The 12,744-nt window shown below is 52.2% G+C and overlaps 1 protein-coding gene across 3 annotated transcripts in view; it reads left to right on the top strand.

The window, feature by feature from the left end:
* LTBP2 (latent transforming growth factor beta binding protein 2) overlaps positions 1-12,744 on the top strand; it is a 111,945-nt gene that overhangs the window by 85,057 nt on the left and 14,144 nt on the right. For all 3 annotated transcript variants that reach the window (XM_042252771.2, XM_027972022.3, XM_042252770.2), the window contains exons 18-22: positions 5,403-5,522; positions 10,403-10,522; positions 11,603-11,725; positions 11,948-12,073; positions 12,494-12,619. In XM_042252771.2, the coding sequence (XP_042108705.1) occupies positions 5,403-5,522; positions 10,403-10,522; positions 11,603-11,725; positions 11,948-12,073; positions 12,494-12,619 (615 nt within the window). The remainder of the gene's footprint in view (positions 1-5,402; positions 5,523-10,402; positions 10,523-11,602; positions 11,726-11,947; positions 12,074-12,493; positions 12,620-12,744) is intronic.

Below are 12,744 nucleotides of genomic sequence, written 5' to 3'. Positions count from 1 at the left end.
AGGCCGGAGGCTCAAGGTCAGCTCTCAGAGCTTCTCCAATAGGGCATGGCTGCCACCTGATGAGGCCTCATCCAATAACATCCATTTTCTAAATGTTGCTACTCTCATAAAAGAGTATCCTCCTTATTTTAAATATTTTTATTTATAAATTATTTCATTAATTTATCTAATTAACAGAAACCACTACAATTTTGAGAACAAATTATTTGACTATTAAATATTTGAGCTTCCCCAATGGCTCAGCGGTAAAGAATCCGCCTGCAATGCAGGAGACCCAGGCAGGAAGATTCCCCCCTCCCCGCCCTGCCCTCCCCCCCTACCCCCGCCCGGAGGAGGAAATGGCAACCTACTCCAGCATTTTTTGCCTGGAGAATCCCATGAACAGAGGAGCCTGGTGGGCTACAGTCCATAGGGTAACAAAGAGTCAGACATGACTGAACAATAATTATTATTAAATAATAATTTAAATTAAATATTTAAAATAACATTCGCTTTACTGGTAAATATGAACATCTCTTCATATGTTAGCCGTTGGGTTTCCTTTCCTAGGAATTGCTTGTCATCATCTTTTGCTCAGTTCAGTGGTCATTCCTGTTTTCCCTTGTGGCTGTTTAGGAGTTCCTTATATATTCCAGATACTTGCCTGGGTTTAGATATGATAATTCTTACCTCTTGTCCTCTGCCCATTGGCCTTATCCACGTATCCTTCTTTGAACAGAAATTCTTAGTTCTGGTGTATAGAAATTTACCTTTTTTGCTTTATTTTTATGCTTTGAGGGATTTATGTAAAAATTCCTTCCCCACTATAAGTCACAAATATATTCTACACCTTCCTTTATTACAGTTACAGTTTTGCCTTTCGTGACATGTTTTTTTATTTACTTAGTTATGTATTTTATTTGCTTATGTATTTTATTTATTTGGCTGTGCTGGGTCTTAGTTGTTGTCCCCGATCATGGACCCAGCCCCGGCCTCTCACTTTGGGAGTGTGAAGTCTTAGCCACTGGATCTCCAGGGAAGTCCCTCACAACATGTTTTAATCCATCTGGAGTCCATCCTTGTATGGGTGTTAAGACTGAGTCTTTTCCACTTCCATTTTTCTCCATAGAACAAGTCCATTTTCCCAGCCTTATTCATCCAGCAGTCATCCTGGCCCCAGCAGTTAGTGAGTTCTTTAGCAAGTTTCCTTTCCTCTTCCGCTGGGAATAGAGCTTCCCAAAGTGAGGACCGGTTATTTCAGAATTGCCTGGAGAGCTATTAGAATGCTGGTTCCTAGGCCCGCCCCAGTACTACTGGATCAGAACCTCTGGACGTGGGCCTCGGAGTGCACATTTTACACCTCCTACTAGTGACTCCACTCTGCACTGAAGTGTTATGAGATATTGCTCAGATGAAAACACTGTCTGAAAACAAATGCTTATAATCCCACTCATGCAATAGGTACTCTGGGGGTTCTGGGCTAGGCACTAAGGGCATGGGAATAATAAGGCACATTCTCAGAAGTCATGGGAGTGGGGGGAAGCAGTTATTCATCCCTACTCATCCCTAAGGGAACCTCGGGAAGGGCCCTGTGGGTTGGAAGGGCGAGGGCAGCCTCAGTGAGAGATGGAAAGGAGACAGCCAAGCAGGTGGGTGTGAAGCCACTCCAGGCAAGGAGGCAGAGCAGGCAGAAGCCCAGAAGCAGGTTCTATGTGGCTGTTGAGGCTAGGAGGCGTGTGGGAGGCAGGAACCACGATAAGAGAACCAGGCAGGGGCCAGGTCATGAGAGAGCTCACATGCCAGGCAGAGGGGCTTGGGTTCTATGGAGTAGGTTTAGTGCTAGAATAATACTAAAAGTAATAATTGGAGAAGGAAATGGCAACCCACTCCAGTATTCTTGCCTGGAGAATCCCATGGACAGAGGAGCCCATGGACGGGCCACAGTCCACAGGGTCGCGGAGAGTTGGACACGACTTGGAGACTGAGCACAATAATAATAATTCACCGCTTACCTCGTGCCGGGCAGGCACTGTGCTAAGCCCTTCACCTGGATGACCTTATCTCATCTGCACAGAGCCTCTGTGAAGTGTTGAACCATTGCTGGGAGTGGGGGTGGGGGGAAAAGGCGAGTCCTCTATTAATTTGACTGTGGTGGGCAGGGAATGGGGGGGATAGCCAGAGCCATCAGTTCAGTTCAGTTCAGTTCAGTTGCTCAGTCGTGTCCAACTCCCTGCGACCCCATGAATCGCAGCACGCCAGGCCTACCTGTCCATCACCAACTCCCAGAGTTCACTCAAACTCACATCCATCAAGTCGGTGATGCCATCCAGCCATCTCATCCTCTGTCATCCCCTTCTCCTCTTGCCCCCAATCCCTCCCAGGATCAGAGTATTTTCCAATGAGTCAACTCTTCGCATGAGGTGGCCAAAGTACTGGAGTTTCAGCTTTAGCATCATTCCTTCCAAAGAACACCCAGGACTGATCTCCTTTAGGATGGACTGGTTGGATCTCCTTGCAGTCCAAGGGACTCTCAAGAGTCTTCTCCAACACCACAGTTCAAAAGCATCAATTCTTCAGCACTCAGCTTTCTTCACAGTCCAACTCTCATATCCATACATGACCACTGGAAAAACCATAGCCTTGACTAGACAGACCTTTGTTGGCAAAGTAATGTCTCTGCTTTTCAATATGCTGTCTAGGTTGGTCATAACTTTCCTTCCAAGGAGTAAGAGTCTTTTAATTTCATGGCTGCAGTCACCATCTGCAGTGATTTTGGAGCCCCCCAAAATAAAGTCTGACACTGTTTCCACTCTTTCCCCATCTATTTCCCATGAAGTGATGGGACCAGATGCCATGATCTTCGTTTTCTGAATGTTGAGCTTTAAGCCAACTTCTTCACTCTCCTCTTTCACTTTCATCAGGAGGCTTTTTAGTTTCTCTTCACTTTCTGCCATAAGGGTGGTGTCATCTGCATATCTGAGGTTATTGATATTTCTCCCTGCAATCTTGATTCCAGCTTGTGCTTCTTCCAGCCCAGCGTTTCTCATGATGTACTCTGCATAGAAGTTAAATAAGCAGGGTGACAATATACAGCCTTGACGTACTCCTTTTCCTATTCGGAACCAGTCTGTTGTTCCATGTCCAGTTCTAACTGTTGCTTCCCGACCTGCATATAGGTTTCTCAAGAGGCAGGTAAGGTAGTCTGGTATTCCCATCTCTTTCAGAATTGTCCACAGTTTATTGTGATCCACACAGTCAAAGGCTTTGGCATAGTCAATAAAGCAGAAATAGATGTTTTTCTGGAACTCTCTTGCTTTTTCCATGATCTAATGGATGCTGGCAATTTGATCTCATCATGGTCAACAAAAGAGTCCAAAATGCAGTGCTTAGATGCAATCTCAAAAACAAGAGAATGATCTCTGTTCATTTCCAAGGCAAACCATTCAATATCACAGTAATCCAAGTCTACGCCCCAACCAGTAATGCTGAAGAAGCTGAAGTTGAATGGTTCTATGAAGACCTACAAGACCTTTTAGAACTAACACCCCAAAAAAGATGTCCTTTTCATTATAGGGGACTGGAATGCAAAAGTAGGAAGTCAAGAAACACCTGGAGTAACAGGCAAATTTGGCCTTGGAATACGGAATGAAGCAGGGCAAAGGCTAATAGTTTTGCCAAGAGAACGCACTGATCATAGCAAACACCCTCTTCCAACAACACAAGAGAAGACTCTACACATGGACATCACCAGATGGTCAACACCGAAATCAGACTGATTATATTCTTTTCAGCCAAAGATGGAGAAGCTCTATACAGTCAGCAAAAACAAGACTGGGAGCTGACTGTGGCTCAGATCACAAACTCCCAATTGCCAAATTCAGACTTAAATTGAAGAAAGTAGGGAAAACCACTAAACCATTCAGGTATGACCTAAATCAAATCCCTTATGATTATACAGTGGAAGTGAGAAATAAATTTAAGGGACTAGATCTGATAGATAGAGTGCCTGATGAACTATGGATGGAGGTTCGTGACATTGTACAGGAGACAGGGATCAAGACAATTCCCATGGAAAAGAAATGCAAAAAAGCAAAATGGCTGTCTGGGGAGGCCTTACAAATAGCTCTGAAAAGAAGAGAAGTGAAAAGCAAAGGAGAAAAGGAAAGATATAAGCATCTGAATGCAGAGTTCCAAAGACTAGCAAGAAGAGATAAGAAAGCCTTCCTCAGTGACCAATGCAAAGAAATAGAGGAAAAGAACAGAATGGGAAAGACTAGAGATCTCTTCAAGAAAATTAGAAATACCTAGGAAACATTTCATGCAAAGATGGGCCAGAGCCATCTAGAATTGATAAATTGAATCCATCCTTGAAATTGGAGCAAGTTTCTGCTGGCCATCAAACCAAGCAGAGGCATTTGTGTGAATGAAGGCTTACAGGCTAGACCAGTGGGGAGGCTAGACCAGTGGGGATCGGCAAACACAGCAAGGCTGTGGTGAGGCCTTGTGAGGAAGTCTGAGCAGCAGGGAACCCTGGTGGGGCCTTAAAGAGGAAGGCACGACCAGGCTTGGGCTTTCAAGCCATTATAGGGCCCCATTATGCTTTGGGACAATAGAAGAAACCACGGGAACAGATCCACAGCTGCCTAAGATACTGTCTCTCACTGGCTGCTTAATTCCCAACCTTTTTTTTTTTTTTTTTTTTTGGCTGCTCCACACAGCTTGCAGGATCTTAGCTCCCCAACCAAGGATTGAACCTACGCTCCTGGCAGTGAAAGGACCAAGTCCTAACCACTGGATCACCAGGGAATCCCAATCCCTAACCTTGGGCTTCCCTGGTGGCTCAGACAGTAAAGCATCTGCCTGCAATGCTGGAGGCCTGGATTTAATCCCTGGGTTGGGCCAATCCCCTGGAGAAGGAAATGGCAACCGACTCCAGTACTCTTGCCTGGAAAATCCCATGGATGGAGGAGCCTGGTATGCTACAGTCCATGGGGTTGCAAAGAGTTGGACATAACTGAGCGACTTCACTAACCTTTAAGAAGGCCCCTAAGAACTCTAGGAGCAGAGCTCTGGGGGATGTATTGGGGTCAAGAGGGGGACTTTTGTCGCCTCCTCGGATAGTGGCATATCCACTGCCACCTGACCTCAAGACCAGCCCTTGCACTGGAGTGAGGAGACAGTGAGGGTCTCCAAGGGCCCCCAAAGTAGCCACCTTCCCTGGGAGAAGGGAACGCATGAGTTTGCAGAGGCCTGAGCTAGGTCAGTCTGACTTGGCCTCGGAGCCCCTGCCGTTCATGGCTCTGGCAAGGATGTCTTCCCTGTCTGGGCTTCATCATGTGCATCCTTGACCTTGGCCTCTGAGGGGATGCCCCAGGACCCCCTGCAGGGCTGGCCCCAACTCAAGATTTTCTGTGTGTTCACAGACATAGATGAGTGTGAGCAGCCAGGGGTGTGCAGCCGGGGTCGGTGCACCAACACGGAGGGTTCCTACCACTGTGAGTGTGACCAGGGCTACATCATGGTCAGGAAAGGACATTGCCAAGGTAAGGAATGGGCTGCCGGCCCCATCATCTCCTGGCTCCTCCCCACCATCTGCTGTCCCTCCCCATCATCTCCTGGTCCCTCCCCATCATCTCTTGATCTCTTCCCACCATCTCCTGTCCCTCTCCATCATCTCCTGGCTCCTCCCCATCATCTCCTGGCTCCTCCCCATCATCTCCTGATCCCTCCCCATCATCTCCTTGTCCCTCCCCATGCACTGCCCAGCACCAGCTCCCCTTCCAGCTTACCCCTGAGCCCACTCCTGTGCACAGAGAGACCTGTCTAGGATTCCAGGAGCCTCTCTGTTCCCTTAGTGGGATTTTGGCATCCTGTCTGCCCTGACAGCATAGAAGCCCAGTAACTTTGCATACATGAGATCCTAGGGGCTCCCCTCTGTGCACCTCTGCCCACCACTTGAGTTGCATGGTAGAAGGAAGGCTGATATCTGGGAGGTGCCTCAGGCATCAGGCTTGATGTGCTGGCTAAAGCTTGTCAGGCTGTAAGCTGGGCTGTATCCTTAGACGGCTATGTGCGGACACCTGACAAGTGTTCATGCGCTGGGCCAATACACGCTGGTTGAAAAACATGAATGAATGAGCCCTCATCCCAGCCCCCTTTCCCAATATCGCAAGTTGGCTGTGACATTGCCCACTGATGTCCTCACAGACTGGCTTGAACCTGCCACCATCATGCCAGCTCCCGGCAGCCCTGCCACTTTCACCTCCCTGCCAGGCTGGGGTGTCAAAGGCTCACAAAAGGCCTGGGTCATGTGCTCCCAACTGGCTGAGACAAGAATGGGGGAGAGTAAATCAAAGTTCTCTCTGGAAGGAAGTCCTGCCCTTGATCCAAAGATAGGTGCAGACTCCTCTCTGCCTCCTGGCTTCCCACGGCCAGGGCTTGCCTGGATTCAGAAGATCCTGGAAGTAAGAGATGAGCCTGTGTGTCTGGTGAAGGGAGTCCACCCCCGCTTCCCAATGCAGCTACTACAGAAGCAGAGTCCAGGGGAGAGGTCACTAGGAGGTGCAGGACAGACAAATCCCTGTCTGAATCCCCAGCGTCTCACCTCCCCCTCTCAATGCCTCCCTCTTTAAAGTCAGGCCCACTGTGATCAAAACCAGACCCCACTCCCCTTGTCCTCATGAGCTTACTGAACCACAGACAGTCTGGCATTTTCCAGGAGAAGAAAGAGTGAAGGGAGTTGGCATTTGATGGGTGCCTGTTATAAGTGCCAGGTGCTGGACTAGGGTCTCAACAGATTGCTTCATTTAAGCATCCAACATTATTCATTTGGCATGAAACCTGATTAAAAAGTAAAACCAAAGGAAATGAACTAGGAAAATTCAAGGACATCTGAAGTCTCAAATTTATACTAACCAGTCCACATTGAGGGCACAGGCTCTGGTGGAGACAGATATGGGCTTGGCTTATTGTCTCAGTGTCTGGAGGTGGAAACCATAACGCCCATGGCAGGGGCTCTGGTTAACCTGCCGAACAGCCATGTGAAGGGCACAGGCAGCCCTGCAGCAAGTAGGGGAGCCCGTTCTCTCTCATGTCTTGTCTCCCCCAGTGCCCGAACCCGTGCCTCTGGATCACCTCCTTCCCTCCCGGAGGAAAGGGCCCAGACACACACAGCTTGGCTGGGAGGTCAGGCTGGGTTCCTGGCCCAGGACAGACACTCTTGAGTCTGTTGAAAGCAAGACTGATGTAGCCTGCACGCTCCTCCAGGTTTCCACCCGTAACCACAGCCCCAGCCCATCACCCTGGGAGCTCAGTCAATTTCCCCCTCCCTCTTTCTTCTTCCTCCAACTAAGAAACCACTCTCTCTCCACTTAAACTCAGAGTCTCTGGTGAAGGGCCCGAGTGGTCTGGACAGCAGCCCGTCCAAAGTCTCCATGGCATTTCCGTCGTCTCGGGACTCTGGGTTCCCACGGAGAGGGGCTAGGTCCCCCTGCAGACTGCCAGGGCTCCGCTGTCCTCCACCTACCCCCAAGGTCACCCATGGGTCCAGCCCCTGCAGGAGCACCGTGCCCACTGTGTGCTCTCACAGTACCCTTCCATCTCCTCAAGCAGAGACTGCAGCGCTGGTTAGAGGAGCTCCACCATCTGCCCGGTATACAGACAGCAGGCTGGCAAACTGGTCCCTGGGGTGCCTGTTTCCCGGGGTCTTCTGGGGTCTTTCTCGCAGCCTCATACCAAGAGGATGTGAAACTTTAGTGAATCACATGGTCTCATTCTTTGGTCAGCAAACATTTCTTGAGCGCCAGCTGTGTCCCAGCCATGGGCCAGGAATACAGCCATTAAAAAGATAGACAGCTCCTGCCCCCCGACAACCAGGGTAAAACCTTTACCAAAACATACCATAATCTTAGGTTAAAATTTAAACCCTAGACTAGGCAAAAAACATCTGGCTCTCGTCCAGGCACCGAAAGGTTGGTGGGACATCCTCAGGATATCTGGTGACTTCAGAGCCTGTGCTTTTAACAGGGATTCATCCTTGGCTTGGCTAGTGGCTCTGATATATTGGCCCCCATTTAGAAAAGGCCCGCCCTGGTTGAGGTAGAGACTAGGGGCTGCTTTGACCCTCTGCCCCCCACCACCCCCACCTCCCAGGCATGAACATCACTGGCTGGGGCTCTGGCCTGTGGAAGGAAGCCCGTGGCAGTGTGCCAGGATAGGCCAGGTTATGCTGCAGTAACAACCAGCCTCAATCTTAGTGTCGTATAGGACATAGCAGACTTGATATCTGACCAAAGCCACATATCCATCATGGGTGTGCCGGGGGTCCTGGTCCGCATCTTCTCATCTTGAACCAGGCTAAAGGAAGAGCATCTTGAATGTGGCCACTGTCCATGGAAGAAAGAAAGAGCACTCTGCAGGGTTGCACACAAATAAGTGTTTGGGCCCATAAATTACACACATGATATCCACTCAAAGCTACTGGGCAGCACTAGTCCTCCTGCCCCACCCAACCACAAGGGACCAGGAGGCACAAGCCCACCACGACCCAAAAAGTGAGAGCTGGAATTCTCAGTGAAGCAGGATTTGTCCCACAGGTCTCCTAATGCCCAACATGATGCACTTCCGGCACCACCTCCGCAGGTGTGCCCAGAACACTTGGGGCAGGGCAGAGCTCAGAGCCCTTTGCTCCCACGAAGTCTAATCTCCTTCTGATGTTGTCTGACCCTGCAGGAGAGGTCCAAAGACTCCGTTTTTCCTCGGTGTGGTCTTAGAGGAGGATACTTGCCTCCATCTCTTTCTCTTCATCCCTGAGTCTCGCATCCCTGAAGCAGACTTGTGGCTCATTCCCAATGGCTTTGCCCATCTTGCTTCCGGTATCTCAGCCAGGACTGGCAGGCCAGGCTGCTGGCCAAAGCTGGTGGCCCTAGAACCTTCATTTCTTCCACCTCCGCCTTGTTCTCTCCAGTTCTGTTTTTAAACAGGAGCTTCTAGAATAGTTTAGCCTGGTATCACCACAACCCAACTAGGGGTTCTTGGTTGCCCTGTTTCCTGAGATGAGCCTTATCTCAGTGTTCCTGAGATTGCCCAGGAGTTCTGGGTATCTCCTAGCACACACACCCTTGAAACACCCTCTGCTCTGTGTATGTCTTCCTCATGTGGACCTGTAGGGTGAAGTTTTGGCTGTGAGAGGTGACTGCTTCCCTGGAACAGAGGGCTCTGATGGACCCAGTCTTCTGCAGACCAAACAACCTCAGAGGAGATTCATTTTCACCCTCCACTTCCGGGCCCATGTCCTTTTGCAGGAAGCCTGTGTTCTGACCCTTGGCCCTGCCTCCTGCCTTTCTCTTCTTCTCCCTGGGTGCTGAGCAGGTCTTCCTCCTAGTCAGTAGGGCCTCTGAATCTGCATGAGTGAGCAGGTGGACTTCCTGCAGGAGGGCGACAATTACCCATGCAGGGAAGGTGAACCGTCCTGTTTCCTCTGGAGCTCAGTCAATCTGTCTGTAGTGAAGAGTGACTGGGAGCCTGCACACTGGGCCAGAGGAGCTGACCGTCTTCCTGCCGTCCTGACCCAGAGTTCAGTCCCTGGGTTCCGACCTCACCAACTCGGCCCAGGTAGCTGGGGTGCCTTGGAAGCTGGACTCCCCAGCATGCCGGCTTCGCATTGGGCAGAGGCCTGTGTGCCGTTCTCGGGAGCAAGCTTGCCTTCCGCCCCGTTGTTCTCATCTCCCAGAACTGGCTCCTCTCCCTCCATGGCTCCCCCCTCCCCCTGCTTGTCTGATCGGTGCTCAGACTCATCCTTTCAGGCTGGCTTTCCTGAATCTCACCAGAGTGGGCGTGGGAGCCCTACGTGGTTCTCAGCTAGAAGAAAATTCCCTCTCCAGCAGCCTTCCTAGCCTCTGCGTCAGCCTCACTCTGCATCAGCCTCAGAGCTGGTCTTGGCCACATCAAAGATTGGGGGAGTCATCCTCTGTCCTCCTTTCTGGGTGCCAGGAAGCCTGTTTTGCCTTCATTGCCCAGCTAGGATCTATCGTGGGGTCTCTGGGGCCTTTTGTGCCAAGCACGTCCAATCCCATCATCGTCACCCCTTGTAAATGAACAAGGGAGAGACGAAGGTCTTTCCCAAGAGTCCAGCTCATGACTTCGAGCCCTCTCACCCTCCCCAAGCTACTGAGAGCACAGCCTCCTGCATCAGGGCTTCTCCCTTCCTCTCGGTCTTCCCTCCCTCTTTCGTCCAGGACAGTGGGTGGGAGGTGGGGGTGGGAACACAAGAGAACACTCACATCTTCCTGGTTTCCATCTGTACAGGAACTGACATCCCTCCTTCCCCCCGACCGAGAGCAGGATCAAGGATGTGCTCCTTCACAGCCCACCCGCGGGCCGTGGTTCCCAGAGATGACCAAGGCAGGGGCTGTTATTTTTGCAGATATCAACGAATGCCGTCACCCTGGCACCTGCCCTGATGGGAGATGCGTCAACTCCCCCGGCTCCTTCACTTGCCTGCCCTGCGAGGAAGGCTACAGGGGCCAAGGCGGGAGCTGTGTAGGTGAGGGCTGCCTGCCAAGGCATGGAGGGGGCTGTTTGGCCTGGGGACTCTGGGTTGAGCCCACACAAGGTGGTGGGGGGAGGCAAGGGCAGAGGGAAATGGCTTGGAGGCTATTGCCTTCGTGATCCAGCTGGGTTTCCACGTGACATTAGTCATGAGGTGGGTGTGCTTCAGTTACTGGTGCTCTGCCCTCTGAATCAGCCAGGGTAGGAGGGCCCCTTAGGCTCCTTGGCCATATCTGTCCAGGAGCTACATACAGCCCAAGGTTCCAGAGGCTTCTGGGGCTGGATTCTGCTAGGTAGGCTGAAGGTGCCAGGCGTCTTTTGGAAGAGGCTGATGCCAGTGGTGTGGAGGGGTCTTCTGCCCTCCTGGACCTCAAAAGCAACCTCTAACACCAACGCCTAAGAGAACAGCAGGTGGTCTTCTCTGGAGGTCGGGGTTGGGGGCGGTGCATGTCAGCCGTAGGAGGAATGCTCTTTCCCTCAACCCTCGCAGGAAGAAGGGCCCAGGGCTCGGGATGCCAGGAGGGACTGAGTCGTGAATAGAGACTTTGAGGCTCTGGAGAGGGCAGGCATTTCCCAGGCCCTTGAGACTGCCGTTCAACCACCCAGGCAGAACTTGGCCTCGCTCTGTGTTACCCACTCGCCTGCTGAAGCTGGTGGGTGGGCTGGGAACTTGCGGTCATACCCATTTGGTTGGCGGGGAGGAGACCAGAGAGGTTCAGACTCACTCTAGGGTGAGGCAGAAGTCTTAGACACTTGCCTCCAGGTGTCCTCAGATGGGCCAAATCAGTCCCAGGGCTGGGGCGAGGGGAACCTGGCCCCCCTTTTCTAGGAACTTGCAGGGTGCTCTGTGTCACTGGATGGAGCTGAAGTCAGCTCAGGGATGGAAGTTAGTTTGGCGGGGGAAGGGCACCCAGCCAAGGTAGATGGGTCCAGGAGCAGGAATGTCCTCTGGTCCTTCTCAGGGTGCTAGGGCCCCTCGGAATGCTGGTTCCTGGCCTCTTAATGGAGACGCTCTCGGCCTGATGCTGGAGGCTGTGCAAGGGATAGGAGGCCAGCTTGGGCTTCTCTCCCACAGATGTGAATGAATGTCTGACCCCTGGGGTCTGCACCCACGGAACGTGCATCAACCTGGAGGGCTCCTTTAGATGCTCCTGTGAGCAGGGCTACGAAGTTACCCCAGATGAGAAGGGCTGCCAAGGTACAAGGATCCAAAGCGCCCTTTGTCCATCCATGACACGTCCACCTGCAGCTCCTTCCCTCTGGCCCACATCCCTGAGCTGACCCAACACAGTGCTGCTGCAGAGACTGTCTTTCCCCGACAGCCCCCCAACCCCACCCCCCACCTCCCTGTCAACCTCTGGCTAGCCTGGCATGTCTGTCCTGCAGAGAGCCCCACACAGAGCTCAATGGCCTGTTTCAGATGTCGACGAGTGTGCCATCCGGGCCTCGTGCCCCACGGGCCTCTGTCTCAACACGGAGGGCTCCTTCACCTGCTCAGCCTGCGAGAGTGGGTACTGGGTGAATGAGGATGGCACCGCCTGCGAAGGTAACCCTGGGGAGGGGGTTGGCCAAGGGGAACTGAGAGCACAGACCCTCGGACCTCCCAAAGAACCCTCCGTTTGTTCCCTGGTTTGGGGTTGATGCTGAGGGTCTCCGGACCAGGCAAGAGGACCCTGTGAATGGACTTGCACTTCTGTTTTCTCCATGAGGACAGAAGGAGAAGGGAGTCACAGTGACAAGAGGGAAGGAAGCTGATGGCCGAGCCACCCCAGAAGCATCCCCGGGGAGAGGGTGTGGGGGTTGTCCTGTAAGAGGCCCAGAACCAGAGCTCCCCTTCCCCGGGGGCCCACAGAGTCCGACAAGCTCAGAGAGGGAACCAGAGATCTGGGGTGGTTCTGGCCTGGCCAGGTGGAGGGAGGCATCCCCAGGTCCCCTGGGTGACTGACTGGCTGATTGTCTGCCCCAGACCTAGACGAGTGCGCCTTTCCGGGAGTCTGCCCGTCCGGAGTCTGCACCAACACTGCCGGCTCCTTCTCCTGCAGGGACTGCGAGGTGGGCTACCAGCCCAGCGCCCTGGGCCACACCTGTGAAGGTGAGAGGCCCCCAATGTGGAACAGGAGACTAACCCTTCACCCTCAGAGAAGGGAGTTTGCCTCGGAGTGTGGGCCAGCTGGGGACGCCTGTTCTCGCCCTCCCTCCCTAAACAGGCATCAGAAA

The sequence above is a fragment of the Ovis aries genome, chromosome 7 (genome assembly GCF_016772045.2).
Source record: "Ovis aries strain OAR_USU_Benz2616 breed Rambouillet chromosome 7, ARS-UI_Ramb_v3.0, whole genome shotgun sequence".
NCBI classification, from domain to species: Eukaryota; Metazoa; Chordata; class Mammalia; order Artiodactyla; family Bovidae; genus Ovis; species Ovis aries.
This window is presented reverse-complemented; position numbering and strand designations above follow the sequence as displayed.